General features: G+C 47.2%; 1 protein-coding gene across 2 annotated transcripts in view; it reads right to left on the bottom strand.

Annotated features, from left to right (window-relative positions):
• Positions 1-16,764, bottom strand: part of RAB40B (RAB40B, member RAS oncogene family) — a 74,958-nt gene extending 58,194 nt beyond the window's left edge. For both annotated transcript variants that reach the window (XM_006129606.3, XM_075903535.2), the window contains exon 1: positions 15,951-16,764. In XM_006129606.3, the coding sequence (XP_006129668.1) occupies positions 15,951-16,092 (142 nt within the window). In that variant the 5' untranslated portion in view covers positions 16,093-16,764. The remainder of the gene's footprint in view (positions 1-15,950) is intronic.
• Positions 16,765-22,963: the final 6,199 nt, after the last annotated feature.

The following is a 22,963-nucleotide window of genomic DNA, read 5'->3' on the forward strand; positions in this document are numbered from 1 at the left end:
TCTCCCTAAACCATACTTGCATGCTCCATTTTCAAGACAACCCCTTGCTAGTACTTATGGGTCTGATAAAATTCCCTTCTCTTTCCTTTTCAGAGCTCCCTGGTAGATTGATATGAAGGTGCAGAAAGGAGGAGCCTTCATTATTCTACCCCTTTCTTGGCCTCAGGCTTGCTGGAGCGAAGAGAGGAAAGGGATTTTCCAATCCTATCCCAATCCCAGCCTCCTCTACTGTAAATTAGAGCTTGCATGTTGACTAGTCTGTTCTGTCATATTGCAAGAACCATGTAAATCTGTCATAACTCCCATTTCTTTCTTCTAGTTAATAAACCTTTAGAAAGTTTATTGCAGGACTGGCTACAGGCATTGTTTTGGTGTAAACTCTTGGGTATCAATTGATCTGGGATAGGCAATTGGTCTCTTAGGACTGGGAGCATGGGCAGCACAACTCCCACATTTGGGGAGATTGGAGCTATGTCTACACTACACTAATGTATATGAAAAAAGTATGCAAGTTGTGCCCGCAATTTGTGTATTTTTTTTCACAATAGTTTTTTTGGAAGAGGCTTTTCCAAAATTTGGCCCATCTACACTAGGCCAAATTTCAGAAAAGCCTCCTCTTCCGGAAGAGCCCTTCCAAAAAGGAGGAAGATAGGGCTTCCAAAAGAGTGCATCTGCTCTTTCGCAAAAAAAAGCAGAAGAGCAGATGCGTTCCCTGTAGTATAGACATAGCCTCAGTGGGAGTGCATGAAGCTTCCTAGAAGTGGGATGTAAACCACCTACTCTGCCCTGAACCCTGCAAAACGGGTTGGCTCCCTGCTGCTGCAGATTCAAAATTCTGTGTCCAGCAAACCCGCTCCCCTATGCCTTCACATTCCTTTTCCTTCCTCGGGAGTCCACATTTTCCCATTCACTCCACCTCCTTTCCCAACTGTAATTATGATGCCTGGACCTACATACAACTGTAACCCTTTGCCAGCACCTTCCTTACCAGCTGAGGGGAGCTTCATAGCATTTCAGAGCACTGCTATCTAATGAATAAAGGTACACTTTCACTTTTAGAATGATTCTATGCTTGCATTTACTGTTTAATAATGTCACAGACCAGTCACTGCAATCCCAGGTGCAAGCATTAAAGCCATGTTCCCGATTATAAGATGTACCGATGGGAGGGGGGGGGGAGAAGGTACATGGAAGCAACTGTAAAAGAGGTTTATTTCAGTGCCCCTCATTTTCAAAGTGCACCTTTAATGCATCCCTGATGTTGACAGAAGCCCTTTGAGTTTCTCTGACCTCAGTAGAGTCTGGCTGCTCAAACTCTGCAGCCAAGGACTGTACCTCAGTGCTCTACCTCAAGCAAACAATTCCCTCTTAGAGTCACAAAAATTATGCAAAGTACAAGCTATGATAACAGGAATATTGTCCTCAGTGAGGTCTAGTCTGCCATAGACACACCTCTTCAATCTCCCAAAGGCACATTTAACCACCATGCAACACCTGCTCAGCCTGTTATTAAAATATTCCTTACTGCTGTTCAGGTGCCGCATGTATGGCTTCATGAGCCAGGGCTGCCAAGGGGTAAGCCAGGTTTCCCAGGATCATAATGGGCATTTCCACATCCCACACTGTGATCTTGTGGTCTGGAAAGAAGGTCCCCACTTGCAGCTTTTTGTACAGGTTCCTGAACATGTATGAGTGCATCATGCACCTTCCCAGACCACTCTGTACTGATGTCGGCATTAATTTTCTCGACAAAACTCATATCATACACATACCCAGGGCAAAGCTTTTGTTGTTCATGTTTTTTTAAGCACCTGTGAAAAACAAAAGCTTGGTCATTCAATTGCCAGTGTAGACAAAGCCAAAAAATGTCTTTAATAAAGACACTGAAACTATGGATTATCGGTAACCTATTAATCCCACTTTTTTGTTTTATGACTGCAGTGGTGTTAATGAGCCACTTTACCCTGAAAGGCCCTTAAAATATGTGCAAAATAAATATCTGTTTGACCTGGTATTTGTCTCTAACAATCAGACCGGAAGAAGAATTCTATGTAGTTCAAAAGTCTGTCTCTTTCAGTAACAGAAGTTGGTCCAATAAAACATATTAATTCACCCAGTTTGTCTCTCTAGTATACTGGGACTGAAACCACAGTCACAACAACACTACTGCATACCCATTCTTATTTGTTAATTTCACTCTACCTCTATGAGTAGCAGCAGAGGCACCTGAGTCCTGCAAATGCAGAAAGACATCACTGCATCCTTTTATATCATTTCATTTCAGATACAAGAGTATTAGATTTATACCTAAAATACCCATAATGCAACCTTACATTTGTTTGTAAGCCACTGAAAAGGTCAGTCATGATAACTGTTATTTAACAAGTCAGCAACATATAATTTACACTTGTTCATGAGCAAGCCTCCCTGTGTGTAAGAACACTGATATTTAAGCAACAACTGAGAAGCTCTCATTTACATAACAAGATCTTGAGGGTCATTTTTCTTAAAAAGAAGTGGACTACAATTTCTTTACAGTGGTTTAAAAGGTTTCTTGCTCACAAACACACTCCTGGGAAAAACTCTTAACTCAAACCAGCAGGCTGTCCCCGCAAGCCTGCCAAGGAAGGCTCATAGGAATCCAGAAGCATAAACTGAAAGCTAGTTACATAAGTGGAAAATACTGCAGTTTTATTTACCAAAGATAGTTCTAATATGGCACATGCAAAATCAGTAACATACTGCCATTCAAACCATTTGTATTTACTCCCCAGCTTAAGCAGCAAGAACAGTTGTAATAGTCCCTAAGGTGCTGCAGGACTATTTGTTGTTTTTTAAGTTGTTTTCTTTCAGAGTACTGAGAAAGGAACAGCTACCATGACTTTTAACATTATTTTTAGGTTTGAAATTCCCTAATAACAAAGACTTAGGATTGCACTGATGTAAACAAATGAAACACTTCTTTAAACACATTGCTAAAGCAACTCAGAGCCTGAGAACACATCTTCCCTTCAGGACAAAGTGGGAAGACAGAGCTCCGGGAAACTAAACTGCATTATGACCACTTAAGTACATGTACTCTAACTGATCTGTGGACCATGGGCAGTCTGCAGAGAGCTGGCTGCTCTCATAATGCTCATCTTCCCAATCCTTGAATGAATCCCACCAATTATTACCCCATCTTCCTTCACCTTCAAACTTATCAAATGTGCCATTAAAACCAATGCCTCAACTTCCTTTCCTCCTATTCACTCATTAATCCCTTTCACTTTGACTTCTGTCCTCTCTAGTACATTGAAACAGTTCTTAAATTTCTGTTTTGCCCAACCTCAGAGCCTCTACTCCATCCTCATCCTTTTAGGCCTCATATCTTCTTTTGACGCTTAATCACATTTTAAAAACCTTGGTCTTCCCTCATCCATCATGACTTGTCCTCACTTGGTTCTTCTCCCACTTCTTTAATCATGCCTTCATTGTCCAATTCAGAGTCTCCTCCTCCATTGTTCATATAAGTCACATAAGATTTCATAGAATAATAGCAGTGTAGGGTTAGAAGAGACTTCACAACCCTCTTCTTAAATCAGGACCACCCCAACTAAATCATTCCAGCCAGGGCTTTGTCAAGCTTTGCCTTAAAAACCTCTAAGAATGGAGATTCCACTGCCTCCGTAGGCAATCCTTCCAGTCCTCCACCATCCTCCTAGTGAAATAGTTTTTCCTAATACCCAATCTACATCTCCCCCACTGCAAATTGAGACAATTGCTTTTTGCTCTGTCATTTCCTAGCACAGAGAATAGCCTGGCTCATCCTCTTTGTAACCCACCCCTTCAGGGAGTTGAAGGCTACTATCAAATCTCTCTTCATTCTTCTCTTCTGAAGACTAAATAAACCCAGTTCTCTTAGCTTCTGCTCATAAGTCATGTGCCCAAGGCCCCAAATAATTTTTGTTGCACTCCACTGGACTCACTCCCATTTGTCCTCTTCCATTCTGTAGTGGGGGCCCAACACTGTTTACAATACTCCAGATGTGACCTCCCCAGTGTTGAATAGAGGGGAATAATCTCTCCCCTTGATCAACTGGCCACACTCCTACTAATGCAGCCCAATACACTGTTAGCGTTTTTGGCAACAAGGGCAAACCATTGACTCATATCCAGCTTCCACTGTAATCCCCAGGTTCTTTTCTGAAGAAATGCTGCCTAACCCATTGGTCCCCAGCTTGGTATCCTAAGATGAGATCCCAATCTCATCTTATGTCAATGACTTACAGGTCTGCCCTGAAGATGTGGCTAATGTGGTTAGGTCCTGTGATGGTTTCGCTTGTATAGACATGTCGACAGAGCTGTCAACGAAGTTTGTTGAAAGCATAGGTTTCTGGGTAAGTATTTCTGTGGTGCATGGTGTGGTGTGGGTAAGTATTTGTTTCAGGTTGGGAGGCTATCTGTAGGTGAGGACTGGCCTGTTTCCCAAGGTCTGTGAGAGTGAGGGATCCTGGAAAACTCTGTCCACATATCTATATAAGTGACACCATGGGATGAGGTAAACACATAAGTCACACCATCAGTGTCTCATCCTCCTGTACATCTGTTAACATGATATATGCCATCAAGTGCCATCAATGTCCCTGTGCCATGTATATTGGCCAAACTGGACAGTCTCTACAACAAAGGATAAATGGACGTAAATCAGACATCAAGGTGTGGTAACACACATAAACCTGTACAGTTTAACCTTCTTGGACATTCATAGAATCATAGAATCATAGAATAATAGGACTGGAAGGGACCTCAAGAGGTCATCGAGTCCAGCCCCCCGCCCAAGGCAGGACCAAGCTCCACCTACACCATCCCTGACAGATGTCTATCTAACCTGTTCTTAAATATCTCCAGAGAGGGAGATTCCACCACCTCCCTTGGCAATTTATTCCAATATTTGACCACCCTGACAGTTAGGAATTTTTTCCTAATGTCCAATCTAAACCTCCCCTGCTGCACTTTAAGCCCATTACTCCTTGTCCTGTCCTCAGAAACCAAGAGGAACAAATTTTCGCCTTCCTCCTTGTGACACCCTTTTAGATATTTGAAAACCGCTATCATGTCCCCTCTTAATCTTCTTTTTTCCAAACTAAACAAGCCCAGTTCATGAAGCCTGGCTTCATAGGTCATGTTCTCTAGACCTTTAATCATTCTTGTCGCTCTTCTCTGTACCCTTTCCAATTTCTCCACATCTTTCTTGAAATGTGGCGCCCAGAACTGGACACAATACTCCAATTGAGGCCTAACTCCAGTGCAGAGTAGAGCAGAAGAATGACTTCTCGTGTCTTGCTCACAACACACCTGTTGATACAACCTAGAATCATATTTGAAAGCAGCCATCCTTCCAGAAAGAATTTCAAAAACTGATTAGAAAGGGAGACATCTGAACTGGAATTCATTTGCAAATTCAACACTATCAACTTAGTACTGAATAAGGATCTCAACTATTCATGCATTACAAAGTTAATTTCCCCTCTCTGGATATTCACATCTCTTCACCAAATGCTGAGACTGAGCAACTACCACTCTGACTTGAATAGCTTCATTAACACAAGCAACTTCTTCCTTATACAATAGGCTTCCAATAATCCGGAACCTTTGGGACCTAATTGGTGCCGGATTATCGGATATGCCGGACTATCAGGAGGTACTATAAAATGGTTTTATTTTACTTACACACACACACACACACACACACACACACACAATATACTGTATATAAAGTGTTTTAATCCTTTTTATTGTAGCACAAGCACTGTCCAGCATCACACAATGCCAGTGGCAGACTGATTCGGTCCCGTCCGGTTTCGCTCGATTCAGCTGCTGCCTTGTGTCTTGTTTTTTGCTGAAGCTCACTCACTAGGCTCTTGCCATTTTGATACCAGACTATCGGGAGTGCCATACAATTGGATGCCAGATTACTGGAGTCTTACTGTACATACTCCTGCTTCTATACATTCCATTCCAATTAATCTAATGAAGTGGGTTTACCCACAAAATCTTATCCCCTAATAAATCTGTTAGTCTCTAAAGTGCCACAGGACTCCTCCTTGTTTTTGCGGAGGCAAACACCACTAACCCTCTGAGACTTCGTGATAAAGAGATCACTTGTATTAAGTGAATTGAAAAATACTATTACTTTTGTTTTCCCAGTACAAATATTTGTAATAAAAGTCAATATAGAAAGTGAGCACTGTACACTTTATTTTCTGTTATAATTGAAATCAAATACAGAAAATATCCAAAACTATTTAAATAAATAGTATTCTATTAGGCTGCGTCTAGACTGGCAAGTTTTTCCGCAAAAGCACCTGCTTTTGCGGAAAAGCTTGCCAACTGTCTACACTGGCCGCTTTGAATTTACGCAAGAACACTGACGATCTAATACAAGATTGTCAGTGTTCTTCCGCAAATACAATGACTCTCCCATTCGGGAAAAAGCCCTCTTGCGCAAATGCTTTTGTGCAAGAGGGCCAGTGTAGACAGCTGAGAACCGTTTTTCACCAAAAAGCCCCAATGGCGATCAGGGCTTTCTTGCGCAAAACCACGTTTAGATTGGCACGGACACTTTTCCACAAAAAGTGCTTTTGCGCAAAAGCATCTGTGTCAATCTAGATGCTCTTTTCTACAAATGCTTTTAACGGAAAAACTCTTCCGTTAAAAGCATTTGCGGAAAATCATGCCAGTCTAGACGTAGCCTTATTGTTTATCATGATTGATTTTATTTATCATGGTTAATTTTTAAATCTGTTGACAGCCCAAGTTATATTACATCTCTTTTCACAACTGACAGCAGGGGAGGGGAACCTTTTTTGGGTTGGCGGCCACTGACCCACAGAAAAATCAGTTGGGGGCCATATACAAGTGAGAAGCAAAGTGAGAAGTCCCTGACTGGGAAGGAGAAAGACACTCTCAACGTTCCCCTTGCACACCAGAGTCTTGGGTGGCCCAGGCTAGTAGGTTTTGCATGCTTCAGCCCCGTGGATGGATGGTAGTGAGGTGGAGACCACTGCAGGTTCCCCAATGCTTAGCCTTGGGGGCCAGATTCAGGCAAGCCAGAGGCCACATCCAGCTAGGATTACCAGATGGTTTAAAAAAATACCAGACATACTTGATCTCAGATGGGGAAGTGGGGGAGGGAGGGAGAACTGGCCAGGAGGTGAGCAGGGCTGGACGGAGGAGATTGGCGGGGGAAGGGGGCAGAAAACCGGCCAGCAGGAAGCAGGGCTGGCTGGGAGGTGGTTGGGGGGAGCGGGGCTGGCCGAGGAGAACCAGCCGCTGGGGAGCGGGGCTGGCTGGGGAGGTGGGGTAGGGGAGTGGGAGGAACTGGCCAGTGGGGGAGGCAAGTGGGGCTGGCCCAGGTGCATGCAGATCCCGGGGTGCAACGTGAGCGTGTCTACCAGCCAGGCAGTATACAACTACATACTGATACTCATGATAATAATAAAAACGTAATTAGAAAATACCAGATATTTATATGTCTGGTATTTTCTCAATGTGTTTCCCGGACAGAAAGCTCAAATACCGGACAGTCCGGTTCAAAACCGGCCCCCTGGAAACCCTACATCTGGCCCCCAGCCCTGAGGTTCCCCACCCTGATTTACAGACAGGCTGACCATTATTCCAGGCCTCATCATAGAAAGTGAGAAATGTAGGTCTAGTAGGGGCTTTGCAATGTCATCTAGTTCAGCCCCCAGTGCTGAAGTAGGAACAAGTAAATCTAGACCAGTATTTCTGAAAATGCTCTGCAAAATCACTTTGAGAAACACATTAACTGGCCACTCCGGTTTCTTTATTTACTGGTGCCGCAGCCACGGAGCCTTGCACCTCCCATTGTCTCCATTTTGCTCTTTGCTGCCAAGTGAAGCAGCAGGAAGCAGTAGCCCGGCCCACGCCGCTTCCCGCGGCTCCCGTGGGCTGCAAAGAGCGAAACTGAGCCAATGGGAGTCACGAGGCTCTATGGTCGCGTTTCTTACACTTTTTAAGACTGAGGAACACCAAACAATTTTTTTATGGGGAATATCAAGGATTTTTTGATTGTGCAAAAAAAAAAAATTGGAATATTTGTCAAGCAAAACAAAGGAAAAAAAACAACCATTGGACCTTGAGGGAGGGTAGAGAAGTGTCTTGGGGCAGGGTGTCTGGCCAGGAGGGAGAGTAGAGGAGGGGACTTGAGGCAGGGAGTGTTCAGGAGGGGACTTGGGGCAGGGTATCAGAGCAAGCTGGGAATGCAGGGTCTTGGCAGGGGGAGGGGGGTTTGGGTGCAGGGTCTGGCCATGAGGGGGGATGTTCACCTAGCTTGGCACCCTGCTGCAGCAGGGAAAGCCTCCAGGGAGCGTGCTCTTGTTCCTCAGAGGGCGGGAGAAAGAGTGGAGAGCTCAGTTCTTCCTCCTCCCCCATGCAGCAGGGAACCCAGCACAGCTGCAGCACCAGGCCAGGCTTCCCACTGGCAGGGCGGGGAGTGTGTGTGTGTGTGTGTGTGTGTGGGGAGGGGGGAGGAGAGTAGAAACCCCGACCGTCCCCTCCAGTTTAAACTCTGCCACTTCCCCAGCAGGCTGGGGAGGGGCGCAGGGGAGAGAGAGCAGCAGTGCATGGGGGGGCAGCAGTGCCCAAGCATACCCCGAGGGGGGGGGGAAGCAGAGCCTGAGCGCACCGCAGGCGGGGGGAGGCGGCAGAGCCTGAGCCAGGTTCCCCACAGGCAGCAGTTTTAAAACGCCACGGTCCCGGAGTGGCTCCTCATCTCCAGCCACTCCTCCCCCTCCCAGCAGCAGCAGCCGCTATAAAAGCGGCCGCCAGCACACGTGGAGGAGGAGGAGGTTGTGCAGCAGCGGAGGCCCCGTGCAACGGTGGGCAGCAACAGGGGGAGCTGTCTATGGGCTCTGCAGGGGGTGGGGGAGCAGAATTTTTTCTGTTTTCTCCACGACACACCTCTGACTGCGTCGAACACGGTTTAAGAAACGCTGATCTAGACCATCCTTGACTGGTGTTAGTCTATTTTTAAAAACTTTCAATAACAGGGATTCCACAACCTCTTTTGGAAGCCTATTCCAGAGCTTAACTGTCTTTATAGTTAGAAAGTTCTTCCTAATATCTAACCTAATATCTAACCCGGGGGTTAAAGTAACTTAAATTTCTTACTGGTACTGTCCTATCACAACCGGGGGGGGGGGGGGGGGGGGGGGGGGGGGGGGGGGGGGGAGGAGTTAAGTGTGTGTGGGGCGGAGCCATACAACAGTACCTGTAAGAAATGTAAGTGTGGGGTAGAGTGTGGGGGTCTCAGGTCTGAGGGTTTGGGTGTGCAGGAATTAGGGATAGGGACAGGGATGCAGGAGAAAAGATTAGGGTATATGAGGAAGGAGCTCAGGGCAGGGGGTATAAAGAGAGGCTCATGGTAAAGGGTTTGGGTGTGGGGTTGCAAGAGTTAGGTACTGGGATGCAGGAGTCAAGGTGGGGTGTATGAAGAGGGAGCCCAGGGCAGGAGATTGGGAAGTGCAGGAGTTAGGGCTGGGGACTGGGATGCAGAAGCCAAGATTGTGATGTATAAAGCACTCAGAGCAGAGGTGAACGAGGAGGGGGCTCAGGGCAGACAGATGGGTGAGTGCGGGGGGACAGGGGCAACATGTCAGAGGGTGGGAGAGCTGCAGCTGCACTTATCCTGGTTGCTGAGAGGTTTTTTCTTTTTGCTGACTAGGGAGTGAGGCAAACTGCACAGGCAAAGTGCCCTCACCTGGACAGCCGGGAGCTAGAGCAGTCTGTGAACTATGCCTCACTCCCTAGTCAACAGAAAGGGGAGAAAAACACTCAGTAACTGGGGTAAGTATGGCTGCAGTCCCCCTACCCACTCAAAATGGGGGGGGGCGGCAGGAAGCTCTGGGCCACTCCACCCCAGCCAACCCCTCTAATCTGCCAGGCTGCCTAGAAAGCCTGGGTGGGAGTGCCCCAGCTGGTCAGTTTCTTGCCAGAGCACAGCACTGGGGAATGGCTTACTTTCATCGCCACCTAAATCTTGTGCTACAAGCTAAGCTGATTACTCATCTTACTTTCAGCTGATATGGAGAACAATCATTATCTGTGTTATAATACTCATTAATATATTTGAATATGTCCCAGGTGTCCCCCTCAAGTCATCTTTTCTCTGGACTAAACATGCTCAGTCTTTAAAAACTTTCCTAAAAGGTCTCTCAGATCAGGTTTTAAACTTTTTATGATTTTTGCAGCTCTCCTCTGAACTTTCTCCAATTTATCCACATTTTCCCTAAAGTGTGGTGCCCAGAATGGAGTACAATACTCCAGCTGGCCCCTCACCATTGATGACTAGGGACAATTACCTCCCATGTCTTACATAATACACTTCCATTAATATACCCCAGAATATTAACTTTTGCAACTGCATCACTCTGTTGGCTCATATTCTATTTTTGATCTATCATAACTCCTAGTTCCTCTTCAGTAGTACTACTACCTAGCCAAAGAATAGTCTAGTAGCACCTTAAAGACTAACAGAACATGTTGATGGTAGCATGAGCTTCTGTTGGCACAACACACTTCTTCAGATGATTGGAGTATGAGAAGTCCAGAGCCAAGAATAAATAAGGAAAGGGGTGGAGGAGGAGGGAAAGAGAAAAGGGGGGAAAAGAGACAGTGAGTAGATTGTTCAAGCAGTAACAAGAGGCTGATAAGAACAAGTAGCACTTCCATTGTTTGGTTGGTTGCTTAAGTCATTAGGATGTGGAAAGCAATGTGGGAGCCAGCAGATGTGTCTGTGTATTCTATTAGCATAAGAATTAAACTTGTAAATGAAGTTAAGTTCCAACCCTTCCCTGTGTATTTAGCTTGTGGAATAGGTCTGAAACAACACGGTGACTTGGAGATTCATTAATAAGTGCACAGGCAGGTTAAAGTATTCTCCAACAGGTTTCTGTGTATTGCCTTTATGGATATCTGATTTGTGTCCACTAATTCTTTCCCGCAGAGACAGGAAAAGAAATAGGTTGTGCCCACGAAAGCTCATGATACCATAAACAAGTTTTGTTAGTCTTTAAGGTGCTACTAGACTATTTGTTGTTTTTTAAGTTTTTCCTGTTACAGACTAACTCAGCTACCCCTCTGAAACTACCAATCCAGCATTACTCATTTTGTAACAGTAGTATTTAATTTTTCCTTTCTAAGTGTAGGACTTTACACTTCTGTTTACTGAATTTCAGACTAAGTCAGTGGTCCCCAACGCGGTGCCCGCGGGTGCCATGGCGCCTGCCGACAACCTGGGCCAGCCCAGCCCCCAGCGCGCGGCGCACTGGAGGCGCCGGCACCAGGCGTGCGACACGCACCGGTGCGTGGTGCACGGCGCTCGGGCGGCCCCAGCCCCGGGGCACGTGTGGGCGCGCAGCGCCAGTGCCGGCCCCAGGCACGCGGCTCGGGCGGCGGTGCTGGCCCTGGGCCCACGGCACAAGGCGCTCAGGCGGCCCCAGCCCTGGGGCACATGCCGGCACCGGGTGCAAGGGCTTCCCCGCCCCTGGCGTGCCCCAGGACGAGCCCCGCCCCCGGGCGCCCAGCGCGTGAGTGGCCCCGCCCCCAGGCGCCCGGGAGCCTCTAAAGGTTGGGGACCACTGGACTAAGCTGTAAAAGCTACTGCAGGGGTGGACAATAATTTTTGGTGGGGGGCCACTCCAAGATTTTGGAAAGTGGTCAAAGGCCACATTTTGCTATGGAGGAGATGTGGGGTCTAGGGTGGAGGTTAGGAGCAGAAGGGCACATGGGATAAGGGAATGGGATGCAGGAGATGGTATGAGGTCTGAGAGGGAGTCTGGGCAAAGGAGCGGGTTGAGACCTGGGTCAGGGGATTGGGATGTACGGTCAGGGAGGGGGTATAGGTGCAGGAGAGGATTCTGTCCTGGGGGAGGGGCGTTAGGAGGGGGTACAAAGTCTGGGAGGGAGCTGTAACCTGGGAGAAGGGGAAAAAGGGGATGCAGACGTCAGAGGTTTGGGTGGTGACAGGGCAGGGGAATGGGGTGCAGGATCTGGGAGGGTGTTTGGGTGCAGGAGAGGATTCTGGCCTGAGGGAGGGGTCTAGGAGGGGGTACAGAGTCTGGGAGGAAGTTGTGACCTGGGGCAGGGGGAGCAGAGGATTTGGATGGTGACCTGGGGGAGGGAGTTGGGATGAGGGAGGGGCTAGGGTGCCAAAGGCAGGCTCTGGATGGGAGGCACTTACCTAAGCCTGCAGCACTTCCAATGCAGGCTAGGCTCCCTGCCTGCTGCAGCTCTGTTTGAAACTTCAGGCTGCTTCTCTAGGGAGGGGAAAGAGATTTGTGCTGCTCCCATCCCCCAGGCCAATTCTTCAGCTCCTGTTGGCTGGCTGTTTCTAGCCAATAGGAGCTGAGGGATTGGCTGGGGTCAGTTCCTATTGGCCGATTTTTTCTGGCCAATTGAACCTGAGGACTGGGCTGGGGGCAGGGAGATCGCATGAAGCTTCCCCCTCCCTTCAGAGCAGAGAGCTGCACACACTTCACTTTAAACTGAGCAGCTGCGTGCCTGAGAGTCCCTGCAGGGTGGTATGCGGGCCAGATCTGGTGGTTTGGCGGGCCGGATCCTACCCTTGGGCCATATTTTGCCCAGCCCTGGCCTGGGTCATTGCCACAAATATGCTGCTTCTATGAGCGGGTGCAGGAGATTCTAGAATTCTGATGGCCATGGCCAGGGGCAGCCCGTGAGCCTAGTCAAACTAGGAAGTTGCCTAGGGTGCCGCCGGCCCGGGCGCCCGATGATGACGTCACGGCACGCCAGGGCGCCTGATGAAGACGTCATGGCCACTGATGGCCGTGTAGGCGGGGGTGCTGATCGCACTTTCTGCCTGGGGTGCCATCTGCCGCAGCTGGTCTCAGGCCGCTCCTGGCCATGGCAGATCTGATAATGATCTGACGAACTCACACGACAGCCAGATGAACAGGCACCCCCTTCAGCCCATATTAGCTCACATTTCCTCCTCACCAAGTTCATAGCCTCCTCTCCCAGAGGCCCTAGAATGCGGGGGGAGGGATCAAGGGCAGCCTCATATTCAACCCCCAAGGATGTGTCCTGGAACAAAAGGTTATCATTCTCTCATCTGTGAGCTTGCCAAACAGGGGGACTGCATAACATACTGCTATCCTTTTTCCCCACCCCAGCTCCCACCCTAAACTCCTTTTCTGTCTCTTCTTCCTTGTATTCACTAAATAAGAACACGATTTTTCAACAACTGTACTGCTTGTGTTGCAGGCAAGCACGCTTAATGTAAGAGGCATCTCATTAAGAGCTACAAATCGCTGTCTAGCTATTCATAAAGTTGATTTTTAAAGCTTCTCTGATTTCCAGTGCCCCTCAATGTGCTCTCCTTCTTGCCTTAGTGCCTGGCTGCTCATAATTCATGGCTAAGTGCTGTGTCCTGGCTCTCCCACCCTGGCATAACTAACTTTCCCCCTTAGTTTCATAGATATTATGGAGCACACGATAGGCTGCCACATCAATGGAAATGTTGCTAATAAACTGAAAAGGTTTCACTTTAAATGTCCCAAAGCACATTCACCCACCATTCTGCACTTGCTCAGCCTATAGTTGAACTGGTCCTTACTACGGTCCAGGCTGCCTGTGTTGGGCTCCATGAGTCACAGGACCAAGTGGTAGGCTGGGTCTCCAAGGATCAATATTGGCATTTCAACACCTCCAATGTTAATTTTCCAGTCTGAAAGAAAGTTCCATTTTGTAGCTGCCTGAACAGGTCAAAGTTCCTAAAGATGTGTGTATCATGTACCTTTCCCGACCATCCCATGTTGATGTTGGTGAAACAGCCCTTGTGATCCACCAGTGCCTGCAGCACTAGCAAAAAGTACCCCTTGTGGTTTATGTACTCTTTGGCACCCAACCACTGCTTTAAATAAATAAACAACATATAGAAGGTGAGAAATAACAGACTTCAACCCTATTGTCCTTCTGCAAATTTGTGTACACAGAGTCAATCCCTTACCTCTCTCGAAGGCTACGTCTACACTGCACCTCTCCAGTGCAAAAGCCTATGCAAATGAAGCACAGATTAGCATATTGCCATTCTTAATTTGCATAATTAATTAGGGGGCATTTTTGCGCAAGAGGCTTTTGTGCAAAAAGGAGCTGTGTAGATGGCTCCTTTTTGCGTAAAACCAAGCCGTCTACACAGCTCCTTTTTGTGCAAAAGCCTATTGCGCAAAAATAGCTCCTAATTAATTATGCAAATGAAGCACAGCAATATGCTAATCAGCACTTCATTTGCATAGGCTTTGTGCAAGAGAGGTGCAGTGTAGATGTAACCTAAAAGTGCAAAGTTTTAAAAAGTTCAATGAACAGAAGATTGTTGAGGGTGAAATAGATCTGGACAAGCAAAAGAAGTCTGGAGATACATGTGAGAAGAAAGGGACATGCAGTAGAAACAAAAGTGAAACTGTTTGAGCAGCATATTACAGAAATCTTGAGGTCTTTCTGAGCATAGCCTTAATTGATTTGAGATCTACCATACCATTTTCTCATTAGAATGCACTTTTATGTAGAAAATCATGATTAAATTGAGTCTTCCTGACCAGTGATTTAAATCAGTTTGATTTAAATCAAATCCACTCACTCCATCTTAGAGGGCCATTGTTCTGATGTCACACATTTTTATATATCAAAAATATAAAACTTTCCAAAGACTTAACACATGGTAACATTTCATTGCAATTTACCAGTTTAATGTTACCTTTTCCATCCTCTCCCTTACATTTAAAAATCACTCACATTAAATACATATTTTTGGCTTTTTTTGCACTCAGTGTGTCATTTGCTGACTAAGAATTCATTTTATTATAAGCATTTCTGTAGAAGAATTTTAAATAATAATAATAAATATATGGAGATATACCTATCTCATAGAACTGGAAGGGACCTTGAGAGGTCATCGAGTCCAGTGCCCTGCCCTCACAGCAGGACCAAGTACCATGCACAAAAATTACAATGAGCACATGATCATATCTCTGTGCAGCACATCATCCTAAAATATTGATTTTTCATGTGTATTTCAACAGTTACTGGATTTGCAGCTAAAATAAATAATCTGTATCATCTTGTTTAGTTATACTTTGTTTAAAAAAAAGTAAATGCAATCATGTTAAATATGTTAATGTGTAAAAGGAAGTTTGTTTAAGGGTTCTCTAGTCCATCCCTTTAAAATGGTTTGCTTTTAATGGCAAGAGTGCCACAGAGGAAGAAACACTCAAAATATTCTGCTGCAAATGTCTCGAATTCATAAATAAAGAAGAATCTCTATCAATGCTCAGCTCCTCTCTTTACTCATCATTATAGTCAACATGAAACAGAATATTATTAGAACAGTTCTGGCTAAAATGACCCCTTCTTTGACCAGTGATCTCTATTTGCCATTGATGAAGAAGTCTTAACTCCCAAAGTAGTTTTGAAGTGGATACTTGCTGGCACACGATTTGAAACCAAAATAGATAGTGATTCTACTCCGCACTTCAATAACAACCTCCTCTCCTTTCCTTGCATCCTTCTCATTCCAACTATGCCTGCAGACACCGTAGTCTGTATCAAGAGAGATCTGTGTAGGCAGCCGTTTCAAACGTGTCAGGCAACTGTCTAAGGATTTAGGTTTCACAGTCAATTGTGAGCTAATTCACAGAGGAACTTGATTTCTGTACTCTGGGGTAGCCAATAGGTGCCACTGAGCACACACAGTTAAAAGGATGGCAAAGAGAAGCACACTGAAGCTTCAGCAAAGAAGTTCACCGCTGTCATGGGGAGGAGGGGAAGCCTAGCAGAACTGAATTGTGCACAACAGGAGCTGGGATCTAATGGGGAACGAGTTACCGCCTCAAAAACAAAAACAGGCGTGGTATGGCCTCTGTCCTACTTACCCATGTTGTACCCATAGGGTGACTCGGTGGCTCCATCCTGCAGGCTAGCCAAGATCTCTCCTTTGCCCACATCGCTGTCCCCCACCAGCAGAAATTTCAGCAAGAAGTCATAGGCTTTCACTGGGCTGGCCACGTGGCTCATCCTCTTTTTCCCTTATCCCCCCACAAATCTCTCCAGCGATTCAGCTCCCGGAGCCCATCACGGGAACCGGGAGGAGGAGGCGAGAATCACCGTGGGAGCAGCAGCCAGCAACAGGAGACAAACAGAGGCATGTCCAGCCACGGCACGGCGGCTCCGGGCAGGCGGCAGGGGGCGCCAGCCAGGCACGGCGGAGGGAACAGGTGGTGGGCTAGGCTGCGACATGAGCTGCGCCCTGCCACCGGGCGGGAACACGCATGTGGGGCCAGGGGACGGTCCCAGCCGGCGGGAGCGCGGGCCGGTGGCTGCAGCCCAGCAGCGGGCCGGCTGCTATTGATGCCACCGCGCGGGCAGCGCGAGGGGCCGCGGACGCAGCTCGCGGCCAGAGGGCCCCTCACGCCGTGTCAGCCCAGAGGCAGGCGCCTGTCGCCCCGGAGAGGGGCTGCGCGCACGGGCGTCCGCCAAGGCGGGGGCGGCGCTATGGGGGAGGGTCCCGTCGAGGGCTCCAGGTGCGCGACGCCACCGCCCTGGCTCCCCAGGGCATCGGTGCCCAGTCGGGCCGGAGCTCGGTGCCTCGCGCCGCGAGCGAAGGGCCGGTCTGGGTCTCGCTCCGCGGTCTCCGCTGCCTCCCCTCAGCGCCGGGCGGCGGACTGTACCCCCGCTTTGCCCCAGCACCGTGACAGCCGAGCCGGCCCCGCCCCACTCGGCTCTCACTGGTGCGTCGGGATCCTTGGCCCCGCCCCTCCTCTATTGCAGCATTGCGTTGAGGGCCACGCCTACCTCTTTCTCCATTGGGCAACGGAGTTTCCTAGCCTCGCCCTCCTCTTCTTCTATTGGTACATTGAAACCGTCAGTCCCGCCCTTCTCTGTTTCTATTGGAGGTAGGGGATTCTGAGTCCCGCCTCCTCTTGTTCCCATGGGGGCACAGCGGCTCAGTTGCTAGGGTAATTCTTCCGCAATCTTGGTGGTGTTGCCGGTCATCACGGCTTTCACCGCCCACTCTAGGAGCTGGGGGGCAGGGCAGTGACGCTGTTTCATTATGCGGGGAACTTTGGGCACTGGAGCTGGGGCCAAGAGTTCGAATCCAGGTCCTGCCCCTGCCATCCCAGCCTGGTACTAGACCAGGGATTACAGGGGGCAGAGCCCACTCCCAGCAAGGCTGGTTGTGCTGAAGGGTTTCAGCTTGTAGCCATCAGTTTCACCAGGGTCTGCTCCTACATCTCCCAGGGCTGGGCAGGGAGCCCTGTCTGTGCCTCCCAACAGTGTGTCTGGTGAGAGGCCTGGGCAGCCAGTGGCCCTGTTATTTTACTAGGTTCACTGTGGGAGGCGCTCCAGAGACCTAAATGTTAATCTTGACTGTGTAAACTAGTCTGCTCACATCAGAACTAAAAGAGAACCCAGGACTGTCCTTGCTCATGTAACAGACACACCTAGGCTGTGTCTACACTGGGCCACTTATTCCAGAAAATCAGCCACTTTTACGGAATAAGCTGCGAGCTGTCTACACTGGCCCCTCGAATTTCTGGAAAAGCAGTGACGATTTACTATATGAAATCAGCTGCTTTTCCGGAAAAACTATGCTGCTCCTGCTCGGGCATAAGTCCTTATTCCGGAACACTGTTCCGGAAAAGGGCCAGTGTAGACAGCCCAGGAGTCTTTTCCGGAAAAGCGCGTCTACATTGGCCACAGACGCTTTTCCGGAAAAAGGGCTTTTCCAGAAAAGCAGCCTGCCATGTAGACGCTCTTTTTCCAGAAATATTTATAATGAAAACTATTCTGTTTTAAGCATTTCCAGAAATTTATGCCAGTGTAGACACAGCCCTAGTGTGGTTCACTGTCCTATGTAGTGTGGCATCTTGATCACAGCAACAGATAAGACCAAGAGACCTCTACAGCATGGGCTGAGAGCCAGTTGGCTTTTAGCTCAGAGAGTAGAGGCTCCTCTACTAAGCCTCACAGATCCCAAGTTCAAATCCACCTGTTATGTTAGGTGGGCATTTCTACCTTTCTAGGGACAAAGGAAGAATGGTTAATGAGCAGCAACAAAGCCAGGTCAGGTGTGAAGTCAAAGGCTAGGTAGCTTCAGACCCATCTAAAAATTCCACTTTCCAAAGATAGTTTGTCTAGAGATGGTTTCCCTGAAGGTTAGAATTGTTAATATAGGGCTATAGGTGATCTTGGCACAAATAAGCGAGGTGTCTCCTTCAAGAAATTTACAGCAAATGTCTGTCTTTAGCTATAATTGATTTCTTGGCAGCCTCTTATATAATCAAATGTGAATACATCAGAAATGCCTCATTAACTGAAATAGAATGGCTGAGATTCTCTATTAACTATTTACAAGTAAAATTAATTCTTAGACATAATGCTCTTTGTCAGTACACTAAAGTAATCAATAGTATTCCCATTCAACCTTTAATTTCTAAAAAAAAATCTGAGATTATGTTTAGCTCATTGCTTTGATCCAACAGCGAAGAGTCAGCACTAAATGTAGATAATAATGGAAATTGGAGTGAGAATTTAAAAGCTGTAAGTTGTTTAAAACCACATTCCTTTGAAGTGTGATTTTATCAGATCTCACAAGCTTAGGCTGGGCCAGTAATGGGCCAGGAGGCCTCCAAGCAAAATCTCCATGTAGTGAAAAAAAGAGTGATTGTAATATTAATTGTGGTTAAGTACTGAACCAGTGTCTCACCAAGTTACAACAGAGCAGTATGGTACTGAAAGTGCCTGGCTGTGGACATGCTCCTTGCCCTATTCCTATCCTAATCAGTAATTTAAACTCTGCACATATACCATTAGGCATGTCTACAGTACATGGAAAATCAATGCTGCCCAAATTGATCTTCCCACTACATAGAACTCAGAGGGTGTCCCCTTTGTTTCCTGTCTTTTAATCAGTTATCAATCCACAAACGGACCTTCCCTCTTATCTCATGACAACTTACTTTACTTAAGAGCCTTTGGTGAGGGACCTTGTCAAAGGCTTTCTGGAAATCTAAGTATTCTATATCCACTGGATCCCCTTTGTCCACATATTGGTTGACTCCCTCAAAGTACTCTAGCAAATTAGTAAGGCATGATTTCCCTTTACAGAAACCATGTTGACTTTCTCCCAACAAATTATATTCATCTCTGTGTCTTTATATTTTATATTCTTTACTATGGTTTCAACTAATTTCCCCGGTACTGATGTTAGACTTTCCTCCATACATACCCCTCCCTGTCCCATGTCACTACCCAAACTCTCTGCACCCCCTTCTCCCAGGTCACAACTCCCTCCCAGACCCTGCACTCCCTCCTACACACCTCCCCTAAGCCAGAATCCTTTCCTGAACCCATAACCCCTCTTGGACCCTGCTCACCAAGCCCCTGCCCCAGATCATACCCCCCTCCTTCACGGAAACTCCCTCCTGCACCCCAGTCCTCTATCCCAAACTCCCTTCTACATGCCACCCGCTGTGCCAGACCCTGCACCCTCTCCACTGAAGTGCGGCCCTTAACCACTTACCAAAATCTTGGAGTGGCCCCCGCATTAAAAATTATTGCCCACCCGTCTTAGCATTAGTGACACTGATCTAGTTCACTAAACCAATTCAAAAAAGGAGCAGACAAAGCCTTACTATTAAAATTTGATTTGTCCTTTTCATATGTGTTCATTTTTTTTAATTGTATCCTTTGGTATATATGGTTGTGACAATATTCTTCCACTATTTGATCTGAGGAAGTGGGTCTGGCCCACGAAAGCTCATCACCTAATAAACCATCTTATTAGTCTTTAAAGTGCTACATAGTCCTGTTTTTTGTTTCAGCTACACCAGACTAACACGGCTACATTTCTATCACTATTAAAATTGTAGTTTTATATTGTTTGCAGCATTTCATAGCAAGTCAATATACTTTTGATAAAAAACAACATGTTCATAAAAAAAGCCAGTAGCATTCAATATAAACATGTTTCTCTAACATGGACAAATATAGAGCTGCCAAGATGGCATAAGTTATACTTTTTTTAAAGCAGTAAGACATACAGTAGCATTAGAAGTGACATCAAGGTAATAAGGGCTTTGGTAAACATAACAGCATAATACTCTGCAACTGCAAACTATAACACCATACAAAGCTCTTGGACTGGAAAAACAAGCAAATCTCGTTTTGCTCTTTTTTGTTTTGTTTTGTTGGAAATCCAAGCATCATACTGCTGCTGGAAGCAGCAGCAAATACAGCCTGTCAGGGTTTACTCTGAGTCATCTCTCTTATCGTACTTTTTATTGAAAACAAAAGAACTTTCTTCATGGCTAAATCCTGTGCATGTGGGTACAGCAGAAAGCCAGACTATAGGAGCTATATTTTAAACCTTCATCACAGTCCCAAATCAAACTCTTTCATTGTTTGTCCAGGGTGGGGAACCGTTTTTGCGTTTGGGGTAGGGATGTTAAATGTAGATTAATTAATTAATCGAATTGTTGATGGGATTTCCATCGACTATTTGATGAGTCTATAAGGACGCCTCTATCTTTGAACTGTAGCAAGAACCCTACCGGGTTCTTGCTACAGTTCAAAAGCGGAAGCCCTGCAGGGAGCGGGGGGGCTTCCTTTTGAAATGTAGAAGAGACCCATTAGGGGTCTTGTACATTTCAAAGGCTGAGGCTCTGCAGAGACCACTGGGGAGTCCCTGCTGGCCCTGTGCTCCCTGCAGCGCTTCAGCCTTTGAAATGTACAAGAGCCCCAGTGGGTATCTTGTATATTTTAAAAGGAAGCCCTGCAGGGAGGGTGGGACCAGTGGGGGTCCCCTCTGGCCCTGCACTCCATGTGGTGCCTCAGCCTTTGAAATGTACAAGAGCCCCAGCGGGACTCTTGTATATTTCAACAACAGAACCAAGTGCAGGGCCAGGGGACTCCCTCACTGGCCCCGTGCTCCCTGCAGGGCCTCAGCCTTTGAAATGTACAGAATTGCAGCAGAAGTGGTGCAAACAAAGACTGCTTCAGTTCCCGCTCGCACTGTTTCCGCTATGCCTCTACCTCCTCTGTCCCCTACGAAGACGGTGCCAGGGGGAACCGGCTTTTAACGTGGCTTCCCCCTGCACTGGCTCCTGCTCCCCCCCTTTCTGCCTCTCTCTGTTAGAGGCAGCAAGGAAGGGGGAGGGGAGCAGCTAGTCGTATCACTAGTCGACTAGTCTCTTACATCCCTAGTCTGGGGGCCACTGACTCACAGAAAAATCAGTCAGGGGCCATACGTAAGTGAAAAATAAAAACAAACAAACACCCACAACCTCTCTGACATGGCCCATGACTGAGAAGGAGAAAGACACTTAAGTTCCCACATTGCATTTGCACACCAGAGCCTGAGGGGCCCAGCCTACTAGATTTTGTGTGGTCCTGCCCCATGGTGGGGTTGAAGGGAGGCTGGAGTACCAGCGCGGCAGGCTCCCCAATGCTGGGAGAGAGCCCTGAGGGCCAGATCCAGGTAAGCTGTGGACCACTTCTGGCCCTTGGGCCTTAGATTCCCCACTCCTGGTTTAATCCTTTTGGATTAGTGTCAGCCGACGGTCAGGGCAGTGTGTACGTGTGTGTTATACACCCAAGACTTCAACTGCTGAGACCGGGGTCCCTTGCAGCGGGCAACCTGGAGGAGGTTGACGGGCACCCCAATAAGTTTACAGGGAGAGCTTATAACACCTCAGATTTTAGCTGCTAGGATACAGAAATCCCTTCGCAGCAGGCAGCCTGGGGAGGCTGAGAGGTGCCCCAATGGATCTGTCCCCTGGAAGCGACATGATCCAAAATGCCCAAGCTCTCCCTATACCTGTCCCTTATGACCGGCTGAAGTTCTTTTAAAATTGTGCTTGGTTCTGTTACAGCAACTGAAGGAGTCAGGTTAAAGCTTAAACAGTTACTATTTTATTGTTACAGGGTAAACTTAGTTGTTAAATGCTACTACTGTGTTACAGATAACACAGTCACTACAAAGGACAGGACAGAAATTACACTAATAAGTCACTTATAGGTACCATGAAACCCTTTTGGTTCTCTGAGCTCTTATTAAATGCATGCAAAATAGACACCTAGCAGGTATAATTCTCACCCCTGCGTTCCAGACTTGGCGTGGCCGGCATCTTTCTCTCAATCCCTTGGGAAGAAGTAGGATGAGGTTGGGCGTCCCACAGACCTCGGGAGACTATCAATACCTGCCAGCAGGTGTAGATGATTGGAGCTCAAATGTACTAAACCCCTCTTTATACCCCTTGGGTCATGTAGGCTTCTTCCTGGTCTCAAGTGGCCAATTAGGAAAAATGGCTTTGAATGCCAAGTTTCCCACAAAGGGTGCAAAGCATAATTCACACCTGGGAAAATGCAGACAATGGGCACCTCTGGTATGTGATGAGCGAGGATTCCTCTCCTGGGACAGTGCAGGCGTGTCAATTACTGGTACTAGCCATCAGGGCGATGGGAGGCCTCCCAGTCGTCAGCTAGCCCATTTACTGTCTGGTTTCTGTTTATGGTAGAGTCAGGGACAGGCAGAGTCAGGGACAGGCAGCACACCTGCGTTCCCAAAATACTACTTCAAAGTAGGAATAAGATCCTCCGGAAAAGGGCTTTTTTTCCGGAGGATTGGGGCCAGTGTAGATGCTCTTTTCCGGCTTTTCTAAAAGCCGGAAAAAAGCGGCGGACATTTTTATTTAAATGCCGTGGGGGATATTTAAATCCCCCGCGGATTTCCCTATTACGACCTGTGAAATTAACATGCCCCTTTCGGAAAAGGGGCCAGTGTAGACGAGCCCCTGGAGTTTAGAGCATAAGCCTCTACCACTTCAGCTAAAAGCCCACTGGCTCTCAGATAATGCTGTAGAGAGGAAACTCATTATTTCTCCTA

The sequence above is a fragment of the Pelodiscus sinensis genome, chromosome 20 (genome assembly GCF_052426305.1).
Source record: "Pelodiscus sinensis isolate ZL-2025 chromosome 20, ASM5242630v1, whole genome shotgun sequence".
In the NCBI taxonomy this organism is placed as follows: Eukaryota; Metazoa; Chordata; order Testudines; family Trionychidae; genus Pelodiscus; species Pelodiscus sinensis.